General features: G+C 38.3%; 1 protein-coding gene across 3 annotated transcripts in view; it reads right to left on the minus strand.

The window, feature by feature from the left end:
• BPTF (bromodomain PHD finger transcription factor) overlaps positions 1–16724 on the minus strand; it is a 93784-nt gene that overhangs the window by 42666 nt on the left and 34394 nt on the right. For 2 of the 3 annotated variants that reach the window (XM_065415361.1, XM_065415360.1), the window contains exons 4-8: positions 10837–11060; positions 7912–8121; positions 7179–7367; positions 1921–2103; positions 1634–1809 (exon numbers count right to left, since the gene is read on the minus strand). In XM_065415361.1, the coding sequence (XP_065271433.1) occupies positions 1634–1809; positions 1921–2103; positions 7179–7367; positions 7912–8121; positions 10837–11060 (982 nt within the window). The remainder of the gene's footprint in view (positions 1–1633; positions 1810–1920; positions 2104–7178; positions 7368–7911; positions 8122–10836; positions 11061–16724) is intronic. The other variant, XM_065415359.1, reaches the window with a different exon arrangement.

Genomic DNA, 16724 nt, shown 5'->3' on the forward strand with positions numbered 1-16724 from the left:
AGATTCAGATTCCCAGGGTGATGCCATCGGCACTGGGGGCCTTGATATGCTTCAGCTGGTAGATGGTACTGGTGAGTGTCTCTCCCTCTCTTCCATCCCTTGGATTGATGGTGTGGTGATCTCCCTTGGTCAGGATCAGTTCTTACAGGATGAGAGATTCCAGGTTTGAGAGGATGGCAAAGTCCTATGGGGGTGGTGTATCTATCCCCAGACACATGGGTGTAGAATGGACTCATTTCCTTCGGTGGCACCAGCAGTCTCGGTCTTGTCATGGCCTTTGGTACCGACATCTCCCTATCATAGTACGACAGTACCATCAATATATAGAAGGCATCTACTTCCACTTCTCTCTGACTGGTAATGAATATGATCCTGCTCCTGTGGTTAATGCCAATTTTGGGGTGGGCTTACTCTTTGGAGCAGTGAGACAATGCTGTGCTCCTTGTGAACTCCTGACACTCCCACTGGGGCGACTTGGGGGATGTCGGAGAAGAGGTCCTTTTTACGGATGCGTATCTGGAGGCAGATTTCTCTTGCTTCTTATCAGAACGTTTCCTACTCATCTCATGCCATTTGGAGTCCTCAGCTCCACTCCTATAAGCCCCACAGGTCACTGTGCTCCGACAGGCACTTGATGCCTCTGCCTGATGTACATAGGGGTCTGTTGTGCGAGGGTTGAACAGGCACCTCATAGCATGATTTATTAGGAATCTCCAGAGCCTATATTCACAGGCTTGATGCGTTCGGCTTGGAAGAGATTGGCTAAAAGTGCACTTGGAGGGGACATGAGCTTCCGTGAGGCAGTAGAAGCATTTGAGATGGTCACCGCTGACTGGGAAGGCATGGTTGTTGGGCATACTGGTCATCCCATATGGATGGGGGCTCAAGGTAGGGGAAGACTTCCCAAGGCCCTGACTGCTAAAAACTATACCCAAGGATAAAATCTATCTAAAAACTGTATCTAAAAGTTATTTACAAATATTTACAGTTTGACACAGAAGCAACTAGCAAACGCTGCAGACACAGAAAAGGTTCCATCTCAGATCACAGGCAGTAGAAAAGAACTGCAGAAATTGTCAGTCTTTGCCGCCCCTTATGCCCTCAGTTCAGAGCATGAGGAGGAGAATCCTCAATCTCAGAGGCATGGGGCGCATGTACACCCCTCAGTGGAATACACAAAGGCACATGACAGTCAAATATGACAAGAAAATACCAAGAAGTTACAATTAGCAAGAGAATTTCTACGTATCTGATCAACAAAAATAGGGGTAAAAATATATTTAACTATTTTGTGTGTGTACGCCATACCCACTGCATCACTCTCCTGGAAAAGGAAACCAACAGAACCTGCTTCACACTAAAGAAAAGCGACTCTACTCCACTTTGTTATTGTCACACCACTCTACAGAGAGCAAATCAGAGAGCAGCTACACAGAGAGAAAGGGGGTGGAATAAAGGACAAAAAGGAGGAAGAACTACCTCTGATATGGCAATTCCACCAACTTGTGAATTTCTCATGTACCTCCTAGTATGTCACTGACCCCATTTTCTTAAGACTGTAGCAGCAAGAAGGTTTCTTCTTATGTTACCAATATAATCCTGTATTTTGGAAATTCTCAAAATGAGTACAAACCTCTCTGCCTTCTTTAAATAATTTATTTGCTTCATGTGCTGCTGCAGCAACCTGCTGGCTTTTCATCTGGCTCAGCTTGCTATCTGGATTTCGTAATCGGGTAAGCATTCGTGTCGAGCCTGATGCGCCTTTCCCTGTGCATGGAGAATCACTTCTTTCACCGTTGGATTTCTCCCCTGCCACAAAAAAATAATTTAAACAAACATGAAAAAAAATGAAGGTAATATATTGCAAATGTATGGGAATTAAGAAATTTAAGAATCAAGTTTAGAAAAAAGCTTAGTGACACTTATTTTTACCTATTTCTTCTGAGGTCTGGGATCCTCCTTCTGCATTTTCAGCATCATCAGATGTCTTAATAGAGTCATTCTGCATAGAATTTAGCTCGCTGCTGTTGCTGTTTTCGACAGACTGGAGGGGTGCAGCTGATGCACTAGGACTGATGCTGGGGCTCATCTGACCAGTTTCTTCTACAAAAGAAGGACTTTAGATATTCAGTATTGTATCAATTAAGCTTACTTTTTTTTCTTAAAGTTAAAAACCCTAAAAGAGTCAGATGAGCTACTGAAACATCAATAACTCATTTGTAACATGGAAGAATGGGGAGTTTTAATTATCTCAAAAAGTCTACCTAAAATCTTTAACAACATACGAAGCATACACAGGCATATGCACCTACTGGAAACAAAGATCTCCCCTCTCCCCAATCAGCTTTCAAATCAACCACAACTATTCAAAATTTCTATGGTCAAATAAGCAAGAAAGTAAAAACAATAAGTGATTGTTTTAACCCTAAGCATTAAATAGACAAATTCTACATAAATAAATATCTTCATAAATATTGTGAATAGCTCATTTGTCTATTTATAGACAATTACATGCTTTTCAGTAGTTCAAACCTACAAATGAAAAATTAATCACTATTTCTTTTGTTCTTTGCATTTAACCTCTCCTAGATTTCAAACAGGATTTTCTGCCTAACCTGCCATTTAAGATAAACATTCTTCACATCCTGATATTCTGAAACTGCTGATTAAAATTACCAAAATATATGTTCAGAAAAATACAAATTAAGAAAGAGTGAATTAGCAAAGACCAAACAATTTAGAAATTATCCATGCTGTCAAACTCTCAGGAGAAAGACAAAATTAGTTTTCTTACCTGCAATTTTAGTTTCTCCTCATGTGGATGCACTGCTCTGGACAGATACTCCCTAAATTTGTCTAGTATTCTATACAGGTTTGGTTTAGCATGAGATTTTTTAAATCTTTCTTCAGGTCAGGACAAGAGGGAATGTTAAATCATGCTAAAAGATGATGCAGTGTTGACAGTGTAATAGTTGGATTTCTTTAGCTTAAGTTATTAATATTTTTTTTTAAGTTTTGCTTCTTTGGAAATGTTTACTGAGGAAAGGTGTGATTAATTCAGCAAGCACGAGTGCAAGTCATGATGCTTCCAGGTCCTCCTCCTCCTCCCAAAGAACTTCAATTTTTTTTTTTTGCTAGACTGCAAAGAAATACCCATGAGTTATGACTTCTATCCAGAGCACTGGATCCATTGAAGAAGAATACTTACATTTTAAAAAGATAACTGCTATACTTTTACAACTCTATAGATTAAGTTTTCTCCCAAAATTACAAAACCTAAATGTTTTATAAAAACAAGCCTTGTAAAACAGACTAAATAGAAGTCAATCATTTTTATACACATCTTTACTGAGTATATTTTTTAATAAAACAAAGTAGACGCCCTAGTTTTGTGTCTGCAACCTAAGCATTACAGGACTGCGCTAGAGAATAAAAACCAAGAAATGAGAGTGACTAGTTTGTTTTTGTTATCCAAACTAGAGGGAATGCAAAAATGGAACATTAATGGTGAGAAGTTTTTTTTAAAAATTCTTACAGTTTTAAAAATATAAAGTGTTATTAGTAACAGATAAAGAATCTTTTTTAAAACTGACAGTGGCCCATGAAGTAATTTTTTAATCTGTATTTTATTTACCATCTCTGAATTAGAAGTAAATGGATCACACTGCCTGTAGCTGTATTTAAAATGCAGATCCTCCCTCATCTCTTAGAGCTAAGCAACAATTTCACCAAGACAACGAATATGCCTAGGAACATCTACACATCTACTCTGACTGGATGAACTGCCTTTTTTAAACTAGAAATTCTAAAAAAAACAAACAAACAAAAAAACCCACCTATCCACATATATTGGAAACAAGCCTCTACATAGACTAGTTCACACATATGGCACAAATGACTTCGTGTTTAAGTGCCCACATGAAAAATGAAGACACTATTTCTATTATCTGTAACATTTGTGAATGACATTTTCTACAACAAAATTAAACAGTTCTGACAGTTACAAAAGAAGGGAAATTCAGAATTAACATCTAGAACATCCTTAATGCAACATGATTTGATTATGTTTTCCTGTTACTCCAATGGCTTTCTGAATATCCAGGATGGTGAGAGTTAAATCTTTATCCATGTCATGTTATAATTAGCAAAATCAGAGTAGATCCCTGCAACACACACCTGTGACGGTTCTGATAGTCTAAAAATGACATGCCTGCCTACTGCTTTCGCTTTTTGACCTATGATACACAAAAGATGGACAAAATCTTTACAAACTCAGAAGAGGCTGGAAGTCCATGAAGTACCCTAGTGAAGTAATTGGCCACCTAGCAGGTACTTTGTGTTCTATCCCCTCACTACTGGTAGAAGAAATGGACTGCCCTCCAAAAGTATGGAGAAGAAGCTTGCTTCCCTGACATAAAAACATTTTAGTTGGTTTGATGGACTCTGCCAGTTTGGGCCCATTCCTTAAAGTCCTTGAATTGTAGGACTTCTGGAACCTCATCTGGTAGTAAGACTTAAGAGGATCTGAGCATGGTGAAAGAAGGACGAAAGAAGACTACTTGGGCTCCACAGGCTGTCCTGAACCTGGAAATTCTGAAGAGCTTGATTCAAGGCCTCCCACCTTTAAAAGCAGCAATAATGTCAGTGTCTGTTGCTCTTGGCATCTTGACCTTAACCAGTGGCTTTTCCCACCATGAGGTTACTCATAAGTAGAAAGGAGACCAAGGTTTGTGTGTCTAGGGAGACCTCTGGCAATAAGTCTGAAACCAAGCAGGTTGGTCCAGATCTCCATGTACTTGTGATCTGCCAAAGAGTCTAGATTCAGAAGTTGGAACTAAACAGCTGATGTCTTAAAGCACAAGGCTATGGCTGAATCTGTCAAAATGGTCTGTGATCAGGTCATGATTTCTCCTGAGCTCAGAATCTTACAGAAAAAACATACCTCCTCCATCTAGAGCTCTGACTCTCCAAATTAGTGACTAGGGTGCCTACATGCAGGAGGGACCCATGGGTCTCATACTATCTCTTAAGCAGGCACAGAAAATAAAAGGTACAATTAGCTTTAGGGCCTGGTGAGCATCTGGCTTATTTCAGGGTTCCCTATCTCCTTGATAACCTTGTACCAGGGAAACACAAGGAGGGGTTTTGCCTGAACTTGAACAACCTCTTCTTGAGGACCCTCTGTTCCTGGAGTCCTCCCTGGACAAAATCCAGACTTTGGACATCACCTCCCCAAGGCTGCTGAAGATCAGGTGCTCAGATATTTTGGTGGTGAATGTGGTATACAGCCCTATATAGAATAGAAAGATCCTGCCATCCTTTTGAGAGGTGGGCCGGGTCTCCCTCTCTGGGAAGTACTCACCATCAAAGAAGCAAAGGAATAAATCTGCTAAGAATCCAAGGGTTCTCAGAGCACCCCTAACCTTGTTTTGGGTGAGAGACAGATCCAAAACATGACCAGTGTTATTTGGTCCACCTGCCCTATTGCTGGTCGGGGAGGATAGACCCATCTAAGGCCTGGAGTTTGGAGGAGAAGGGGAAGGTAGACCATCCCCACCCAACCTAGATTCACATAAGGACCTGAGATCCAGAGGACATATAACTGGGAAGAAAATGGGTAGATTCTCTCTTCCATATCTACATCTCAGCTTCTGCTCCACCTATGTAGGAATGGATGCCTATCATAGGTCTCCCCACGCTCTTCAATAAAGGTCCCAAAGACTATGACTGTGCAGTAGCAGCACACTTATAACTGTGAGGTAGCAAAGAATTTAGGGGAGGTTGCAGGTAGAAAAGCTCAGCTGGATGCAACCAGCTAGAGCTACTTGCAAAAACGTAACAAGGAACAGCAGCCCAGAGTCCAGCCCAATAAGCATCTTCATAAATGAATTTTTAAACAAAAAATATAAACTCAAATTTTGAATCAACAGGCGTATGTACTTTCCCCATGCACCTTCAGTAATATCCTGTAAGAACGGGATTATTTCCTCATTACATATTTCCTTTTAGAGTTACTCAACAGGTGATTTGTGAACAGTAATGGAAAAAAATTATGCTTGATCTATAAACCCTAAACAAAAATATATATATTTTTTCCTCCAAGCACAAGCAGATTTTCCCTGTTGGAGATGTACATAAAACTGCTAATCCAATTACGAAGCTACCTACTAATGGAAAGAAATAAAACTAACTGGTGGTGGAGAATAACGAGGGTCATTTCATACAAAAGAATTAAATACAATAATGTTTTAAAAGTTAAATAACCACCCTGAAACATTACAAACTATGTCTGTATGGAGGCGTTTTACTTGTTCTTGGAGCACAGCACACCACATTTTTCAATGCGTTATCAAAAACCAACGTTCAAATCTAGCGTACCAAGTGTACTTTTTTCAACTGCAGTACATTTGTAATATTGATTCAAGTGAAAATACAACTTTCATGATCTTAATTAATGCTCTGAGTTATTCAAATTAACTTATCTGTTGCTAATGTAGGAATTTGGTCAAAAGTACAATGTTCTCTCTCTTTTCTAAAAAGTATTTGTATGATTTTAATGTACTAATTAATGCTCCAGACCTAAGCAAGTCATACTCATTCCTGAGTTTCAAGAAAAGAATTGTATTTTATGGAGTAGCGAATTATTGCTGCAGTGAAATAAAAAACAGCTTAAAATAAAATCAAACTTTGTACATACATTATTAAGCATCAGCGTACAGATTTTTGGGATGATGCAAAACTTTTCTCAGGCAACCCAATGCAAGAACCTATATGATTAACTGCAAATACTAATTTTTTTCTTGTTAGTAATTTTTACAGTATATTACAGGTTAAACGATTTAACAGCCATTAGCAAATAAGAGCTTGAAATAAACCTTTGTAGGATGTTCACCACCACTATGGTTTGCAATGAAGAAAAATAAAATAAACAGAATATGAGAAAAGCTTAGCCACAGAAATCTTTGGAGTCCATGGAAGCATATGCTAACAGCAGGGAGGACCACATTAAAAAATTCTAAATGTTAGATGACAATGCAGCAGTAAAGGATGGCACTGCAAGCAAATAGCATGAATGAACATACACTGTAAATGGTTTTAGTTGACAAACCAGAATTTATAATAAGAAAATCTTAAAGGTTCCCCAAATTACAGAGGCATTGATACAGAGCCCTCTGTACCTGAGAGATCCTGGGGGAGCTCTGATGCCACCTTCTTCTCTGCCACATTGTTGCTATCAAAGGTTTCTGACTGACACCCCATTGCGTTCTTCCCTTCAGAGGAACTAGTTTCTCCTGCAGAAGGATTTGTGGTGCTGCCGTCTGTGCTTGATGCCACAGAGTTACTTTTATCCCCAACGTCTGTTGGCTCTACAGTAAAATGCACAACAAATCTTTAAGGATATGCTTAACATTTCCTTAGGATGTAATCTGTCCTTATCCATGCTAAAAGGCAGACTTTGTGCAGTTCCTTGTATTATGTCTACTTTGTAGCACCAAAATATATTGAGTGTATTTCTGCAGTAAGGATAATGTCTTCATAGAATCAGAGAACAGAAACAGGCCAAAAATACTTAATCCTAATTAAAAAATAGCATTAGAAATCAATCCTTTGACACTGGTGGATGGACACATATTGACTGCCACCAGTGAGCTCCATGCCAGACAGCTCAAAGCAAAAGTGGACTCAAATTGTAAAACAGCAGTAGGGAAAATGAGCTATCCAACACTGCCAAAGAGAAACAATGGTATATAACCATAAAGAAGCAAACTGGCATTATCTCTTTAAAAGCAATTTTAAAAAAAATCTTACCGGTGTAAAAAATTACATTAATATTTCCAGAAGTAAATGTGATAGTAAAAAGGTTATTTTAAAACAACAAAAATATTGCTAATGCAAGGTCAGTTTCTTTACCTTCTGTTTTTCCGTTTTCTGAATCTTGTTCAGGTGGTGTTTCTTCATTTTTTTCCTGTAGTTGGTCTGCAGGTTCTTCCTTGCTTTTTTCAGTATCTGTTTGGTCATTATTTTCAACATCATTTTTGTCCTTATCTGTTTCCTCAGCTGCTTGACTTTTATCCTCCACTATTTCTCCTTTTTTTACTCTAATAGCGTCCAATATTTCATCTACAGTAGGAAAAAAACAGTAAAATTTAGGCGACAAGTATCAAAATACCCTTTTATAGAGCCATTAAGTAGAAGTCTTAAATCAGAAGTCATTTAAATCAAGATGGCCTTCAGGTTTAAAGCATTACCTTTCACAATCACAAAACAAAAGCCAGGAGCTAAGAACAAAAATTAACATCCAAGTTCTTACTCCCTTTTCCATTTTCAGATGTACGGAAATTTGAATGCTCGAGTTCTTGATTTCTCAACATTATGTTATGTACAAAATACCAAACCCCTTTACACAGTCCTTTATTGTTCCACGGTAGATAAACTGAGTTTCAGCTTATTGTTGTGGGGTTCCACATAAAGTTTAAAGATGCTATTACACTTTCTCTAGAAGATTAGGGGCTTGCTCCAGTGTTTTTGTTGAAAAATTTTGCATAGCCAGTGTCATATGCCTGTTTATTCCTGCCCCTCTTCACACTGGGGGAAATCAGGAGGTCAGGATCAAATCTGTTTCTGCCTTTTTTTTTTTTTTAAGTGGTCTACTTGGTTGCTTCCTTTTGTCTCCTTCCCTTGGGATTACACATCTATTCACCAAAGACTAGCTATGTGAGACTGTGATGCTAAGCACTGAAGTATAGTGTAATTTCTGTTCAACTGCTTCTATAAAAATCCATGCCATGCAACTTACTGAGAGTTGAGCATAGGTGTTGATGGTTGGCTCCAAATATCTGCTGAGCAGCACTCCACCCATGGCAATTCACATTCACTGTTTTAACTTTTGAGTATTAAGTAGAAAGAAGTAATTATGGAATCAGATGTGTCTCCAGACAGGTATCTTCGGGATATTTTTTTTTAAACATCACTAATACTGCCATTATAAGCTCCGGTTTGACTAGTAAGACCTTGAAATAGTGATCTTGACTTGATTACTGTAACTTATTATTGAGAATTGAGGGTGCTCTCCACTGACTACAATTCAGATCGCATGTGATTGAATTCTCACCAACTCAATTCCTTCTTCATGTCATGCCATTCTTATCCTATCCCACTTTGGCTTCCAGTAAAGTATAATGAATCTGAACATTAATCATTGATACTCAATAATACTGCACCATCCTACCTCCTTGTTTTTGTTGTTATTTTGTACTCCTTCTTTGAAGGACGCAAGAATAGCTGCTTAGCTCATAATGTTGAATGAAGGCTTTCTAAACTTTGAAAGACTTCATACTTTCAGTAATTATATCTCATAACTAATAAAAATCCTTTCATCAAGATATAAAAAGCTGAATTGCTCAACAAACTGTTAATTTAATATGGCCAAAGCCACATAAATGCATATTGTATTTCAGTAAGAAAAAAGGGTTGAAAGAAATATTGAGGGCGTAAGTGAAAGCATTCGTTCCTGGAGGAAACCACACAGATTACACAAATCGTTAGCTTGCTTAGGGCATGCATGTAAACAAGGATTCAGATACAGTTTCTATGTAGTTAATACTTTTGTTTCTTGGGGGCTGTTACTTTATCTTGCTTGTTTTCTCTGTCTAGGATTTCCCTAGATTTTATACTTTGTCAAAACTATCTAGAGAGAACAGATTATACCAAATGCCAAGTCACATACATCCATGGAGTTCCTTTAAATCTTTCACATCAGAACCAAGAATTATTGCCACAATATACATAATTTATACAAAACACATAATTCTTTCATTTACTAATAGCAGTAACATTATATAGTTGTGTTTGAGGAGCATTATGTACTTCCCCTAGTTAGTAGCATTTAACATTTACTTTACACCAGATTGCTGGATAATTAGAAATTCTAAAATGTAACATTAGGGAATTTATCTCTTTGGCACTCATTTGGAAGGGACTGTACTTTGACAGCAGTCTACAATATTCTATTAAAACACATGGCTCAGACTTTAATTTTTAACAAGAATTCTGCGGAGAAATGAAATTTTAGTAAAAACGTTAAATTAAAACAAAGTTGAGTAGATCTCATAATTCATAATTGTAGTGTCAATGTTTACAAGTACTAGATAGACTGTACTTCCTGGTAATTAGAAAGCCACTGGAATATTAAATATGTGGACCTGCAGATGCAGAAGTCTAGGTCTCTAAACAAAACTTAACAGACCTAAAATTAAAAAGTTATATAGGTCATATTTCTCAGGTAATTCAAAATTTTATTCTTCCCCTTCAAAGAATATTACCTCCAGACAGAGTTAACAGGAAGGACAACTCTGTTTTGAACCCCTGCCACTAGTAATCCCTATGAAATCCAAAAAAGGTATAGATTTGGACTTCTCTGGAATGGTCATATCACCATATAAATTCAGTTAACAGGATACTTAACCATTTTACTAATGAACACTCCATCTCTCTCCCTTTCCCCAGCACACTCTCTCTCTTACATGGAACAGAACACTAAGTCAATGGAAATTCAGGAAATAAATATGTTTGGCAGTGCTAGAAGAATATGTCTAGAAGATATATCAAGCAGTTCAGCAGGACTAGAACTGTTGAAAACAGCAAGTATGGAAGCAACTTCAAAAGTTCTTAACGTTGCTACTGCCAGCCAGGTTGATGTTAGAAAGTTATTAACAATACATTTCAAAAAAGCATTTGTGTATGTGAAACTTGGGGGCAGACGTTTAAAGACTTTGAAGTAAAATCATAATATGAAAGTGTTTAACATTCATTCCCATGATAGACAGATATTCCTACCATTTGCTGCAGTAAGGAAAGATTTGTTGTTGCCCCGTGCTTTGTTAGTAAGGTCTTCCGTGATATCCATATGCCGATGAATTTCTTGGCACATTTCTTCAAGAGTTTTGCAAAGATCAGCTTCCCAGTAATCTTTGTCTAGGCATTCAATTAACTGTGCCAGCTGGACCTTTGTGCTATAGTACCAGAGTTTCTTATCCTTCTCATTGTCTGAATCTTCCTCTCTGCAATAACAGTTTGAGAACAATTGTTTTATACATTTATTTCAGATAAATGAGGAAAATTAGATCAGATGAGCTTACCTTCCCCTTTTTTCCCCAAGAAAATATTAAGCAATAAGGGCTGAATAAGATAACACTCGAGATTCACCTTTGGCCTCCCAAGCTTCTAAAGAATCTCCCTCTCTCTCTTTCCACCTCCAAATGTTCTTTTCACACCACTTCCACCCTGCTCCCTCAAAAAAGCCAATATTCATGATCACTTCCCTGGGAGGTTAAAAAAAAAAGCTTTTAAATCATTGCCTCAAATTTGGTTTGTCCATCTTCCAATAGGATTTACTACGGTTACTTTCCAATTATTACATTACTACTAAATGCCTATGCTCCCCAAGCACTCCTAAAAACAATGCAATATTATGGCTTTGATATATTTAAAATTTCAGTCCGAAAATTTAAAGATGGGGAATCGCACAATAACCATGAAATGTTTTATATTACTATTCAGATAGTATTTACTTGTGTGCGCACGCACCAGAGTGGTGAGGAAGGCACTGGCCCTTGCACTCACTGCAGAGAGTCTCTATTCAGATCCCTGTAATTTGGAGGTTTTGGGAGCACAATGCTCTGCTCCTCCTCTATATCTAATTCTTCCAAACAAACCAGTCTAATACATCAGGGGAACTTGCTGAGTTTCCCTCACTACTGGCCCTCTCTAGTGTTTCTCCCCACCCACACCCACCCCCCGCCCCCATGAAAGTGGATGATTTGGCCTTATGTATTCAGGAACACAAGCATCCTTAGTGATTTCATGAAGTTTATTTACATATTAGAATACTTTAAATTAGGATTATAAAGCAAGCTAAACAGTCAGTTACAGACAGTGCAGAAAAATTCAAATTCACCGAAGTGTTGTTATGAAGACAGTCATCCTCAAAATTGCCAAAATATCAGGAGCTTGGAAGTAATGGCAATATTACTTTGCATTAAATCAATACCTTTCTAGACGTTACTTCAAAATATGTTTTTGATTGGCTGACAGAATCTGGCATATTGCAAAGAAATACCACTCTTTCCATTAAAAAGGACTTGGGGAATCTTTCTTTGCTTTTGGAAGGCAACTAAGACTCTAGTTAACCTAATTTATTCCTCTAGTCCAGCGGTCCCCAAACTTTTTACCTTGGGTCCCCATTACTGCTGTTTGCGCCCCCTCCCCTCCCCAAAGCCACCATTGGGACCTAGGAGCGAGGCTGGGAGCTGGGGCCAGGGCTGGTGCCAAAGCAGAGTGGAACTGTGTGGTGCTCCCTCTCTGCCCCCGGGGGGGGCTGGCCCGGGCCCCACCACATCCCCCACCCTCCTAGAGAGGCGCGCCCCATAGTTTGGGGACTACTGCTCTAGTCTTTCTAATCTCCATCTGATCTTCATAGTTTAGCATGTTTTAGTTGTTTATTATTTAGTGGTTTTAAAAGGTTTCCAAGAAAAATGGTTATTTAAGAAAATTTTCAGATTGTTCACACAGATTACAGATCAAAGGGACAGTTCAAAAATAGTTTTTATATTGTCAACCCTTTGTTCTTATTTATCTCTGTGGTGTACTCTAACACTTAGCCACCTATATGTTTTTCAAACTTAACACAGTTAATGGTTAAGCCATATTTCATCTAAACCAAGAAAAATTTATGCTAGTCTGATAAGTGCTTCAAATCCTATCAGTGAAGAGACTGTGGAACTACTGGGGCATGGAGAGGAAAAGCAGGAGGCGGCGGAAACTTAAGAGAAGGAAGAGAAAACAGCACACAAATGATAATATAGCTTATTCAGAGAAAGGAAGAACAGACTGTAAATGAAAAAACAGGTAAGAGAAAAAAGTGGTAAAAGAGCAAGAGGAAATGAAAAAGAATACATGCTTACAGTGTTGTATTTATTTGTTACTCTTTTTTACATCCCTGGCAGACACACCACTGCAATGATGGGCGTGGGAAGGGCTGGCAGAGCTGTTGTAGGAGCTAGACAGTCATTTTGTTGCTTACTAACATTGTTGAGCACATATAATTGTTGATAAACATTATACTTTTATGAAATTACTTAATTACTCAGCAGCAACCGTGTTTGTTTTTCATTTTGAACCCAATTTATAAGTCACACAAGATTACTGACTAACCAATACAGAATCCCACCTCACCTATCTATTTTAGCTACTTAGAAGACTCCCATTATCAAAGTATCTGAGTGCCTCTCAGTCTTTAGTGTTTTATCCTCAACATCCCTGTCAGGTAGGGAAGTACTGTTATCCCCTTTTTACAGATTGGAAATGGAGGCAGAAAGAAGCTAAGCCACTTACCCAGACTTTGGCTCTGGCCATCAAGCAGGTTTCCTCCTCTGACCTCCTTTTTTCCCACCTAGCTTCCTATCAATCAATCCAAAATGCCACAACTAAAGTCATATCTGTTGCTCTGACCATACAGTTACCCAGCCTAAGCCACCCACCCCATCCTCCCCTCCATCTGTTCTCATTTCTTCTTACTCCGGTGTCGCAGGGCTCCCTCAGGTCACCCCATCATACAACAATGTAGATTTGCATCTAGTAGATTTCTCTCCCCACTCCAGCATAGAGACAGAGAGCTTAGAGCTTACCCTACCATCTATAAATTGTCATGTTACGGTCTGAGACACCAACAGAATCCTGAGCCACCTAGATGGATGCTACATCACAAAGGGATGCTATTTTACAGGAGAGACCTTGAGGTAAACTTTTTGGATGTAGTCAAAGCTCTAATCATTTCATGACTGCTCTGATCACGTACAGGAAATAAGACTACCGAAAACCAAATATTTTTTGAGAGTGCCATCTAATTTCTTCACAGGGTTTCACTGGGCATGGTATTTCCCTTGAAAAAAAGCTACAAAGAACATAAAGAGAGCCACACTGGGGCAGACCAATGGTCCATAGAGACCAGTATCCTGTCTTCTGACAGTGGCCAGTGCCAGATCCTTCAGAGGGAATGAACAAAACAGAGCAATTTATTGAGTGATCCATTCCATCGTCCAGTCCCAGCTTCTGGCAGTCAGAGGTTTAGGAACACTCAGCTAATGGCTGTTCCTTTCTAGATTAGAAACTGCTCTTCCCAGAGAACAGGGTGGATAAAAACCAATGATTTAAAATAAATACATAAATAAATAAAAATCAGATTTTTTTTATTTAAATCGATTTTTTTGATAAAATGCTTTTTGAGGAAAAAACCTATCAAGATATTTTTGAGCTGTAATGTATCTTAATTAAAACTATCATCACGGAATAGGGATTATAAATTCTAATTCTATAGTCTGAGACAATATAGTCACATAATGTTTAAGAAAAGTTTGTAAATGAATTCCAATAGTTAATGGATTAGGGACCCAATATTATGGGGTTCCACAGGTTTCTGTATAGATTATTTAGGTTAATCTTTCTATCTACCCAATGGGGATCAGTCTAGAAGATACCATCAGAGATGCTTGGTTTGCAGTTCTCAAACTGTGGATTTGTGTCTCCAGAGATAACATGCTTGTTAACAGCAAAAATGTTTTAAAATAAATAAATAAATATATAGAGGTGAGAAATAACAGACCTCAACCGTATTGTCCTTCTGCAAATTTGTGTACACAGAGTCAATCCCCTGCCTCTCTCTAAAAGTGCAAAGTTTCAGAAAGTTCAATGAGTAGAAGATTGTTGGGGGTGGAATAGATTTGGACAAGGAGAAGAAGTCTGGAGATAAATGTGAGAAGGGAGGGACAGGCTGTAGAAACAAAATTGAAACTATTTGAGCAGCATATTCCAGAAGTCTTGAGGTCTTTCTGAGTGTAGCCTTCATTGATTTGAGATCTAGCATATCGTTCTCTCACTAGAAGGGAAAACCTATAATGATAGCAGGCTGTAAAAGAGACCCAGTTTGGGAATATTTTAATAAAGTTCCTCTACCTGTGGGTAAGACAGGCACGCATGCAAAATGCAAATAGTGCAACAAAGAAATGCCTGGTTGCCTGAATGAAACAACATCATGAGAAGTGTTCCTTCTCAGGAGAAGGCTGTGTTGAAGACAATGAAAGGAATATGTCTGAACAATGCAGGATCTTCAGTCTGGTAAACTTCTTTATTTCATACTTCTTTCTTAAGGACTGCCTGTCTTCCTTCTGGACTATTCTTGAATTCTCATGTTTGAGCAATAAATATAGTGGTTACTCTATGATACTATCATTTTAGATGCAGTTGTGATAAAAAATAAATTGCTAAAATAGGCAGATTTTCCTTTTACAATTTCACCTTTAAAGTAGTACTGAGTGTGAGTGAATGCAATGAGTAATACTAAATGAGCAGTATGGTAATAATAAATAAATAACTGCATTGACTTATTTTGTTTAGGAGAATCCATCCTCAACATACAGGATTCTGAAGACTATCCACCTTCAAGATCACCATCATTTTCTATAGTTTCAGAGTTATCTGCCAAAGATAGTGTTTCAGTCACATCATGTATGTTACATAGCCACAGTATATCACCTGTAGCAAAAAGAAAAAAAAATCTCCATCATCCAGAAACAACCATAGATAAATTTGTGATAAGAACCAACAGATTACAAAAAGAGGTAATTGATGAAAAAATTTCCCGGTTTGTTTATGCAACAAAAACTCTCCTTTCCCTATGATTGAGAACCCACACTTCATTAACATGGTTCAGTCAGTAAGACCAGGATACAGTCCACCCAACAGAGCAGATGTCGCAGGCAAATTGCTGGATAAAGTGTATGAAGAGAAATTGAGCAGTGTGCAAAAGGTCTAGAGGGTGAAATTGTTAACCTGAGTCTTGATGGGTGGAACAATGTCCACAATGATCCTGTTGTATGTACCTGTGTGACAACACAAGAAGGGAATGTCTTCCTTACAGAAACAACTGATACATCAGGAAATGCGCACACAGCAGAATACTTACAAGACGTAGCAGTGAAAGCTATAAAAAACTGGAAAAAAAATTCAAAGGTCTAGTACGCAGCTTGGTCAGACCATGCTGCAAATGTATCCAAGATGAGAAGAAATTTAGGAGAGAGTCCGAAGCTAACAACATACAGTTGCAGTGCTCATTTCATGCACCTCCTAGACAAAGACTTCAGTGTTCCAGAAATAAAGGCTAATGTTGTTGAAATTGCAAAATACTTCTGTTAACAACCACTTTGCAGCAGCTGCTCTGAAAAAAGTGGGAGGAACCAAGTTAACTCTCCCACAAGATGTACGATGGAACTCAGTAGTGGACTGTTTTGAGCACTATATCAAGATCTGGCCTAATCTGACAGTTGGTGAACAAAATCGTGAAAAAATAGCCAAAGTTCTCAACATTGGGCTTAAGAGAAATGTTGAACACATGCTGAGTATCCTGAAGCCTATTTCTGAAGTCTTGAACAAAATGCAGGGAAAGAGCTGTTTTATTGCTGATTCTGTTGAAATTTGGAAGGAACTGAGTGAGATCGTAAAAAGAGAAATATGCAATGACAGAGTTAAACTACAAGCATTAAAAAAAGTGAATGGGACAAGCACTATCTCCAGCTCATTTTCTTGCAAATATTCTCAATACTCGGTACCAGGGTCAAACCTTAACTGCTGAAGAAGAGGAGTTGGCTATGACATGGACATCCAGCAATCAT

Source organism: Emys orbicularis, chromosome 13 (assembly GCF_028017835.1).
Source record: "Emys orbicularis isolate rEmyOrb1 chromosome 13, rEmyOrb1.hap1, whole genome shotgun sequence".
Taxonomy (NCBI): Eukaryota; Metazoa; Chordata; order Testudines; family Emydidae; genus Emys; species Emys orbicularis.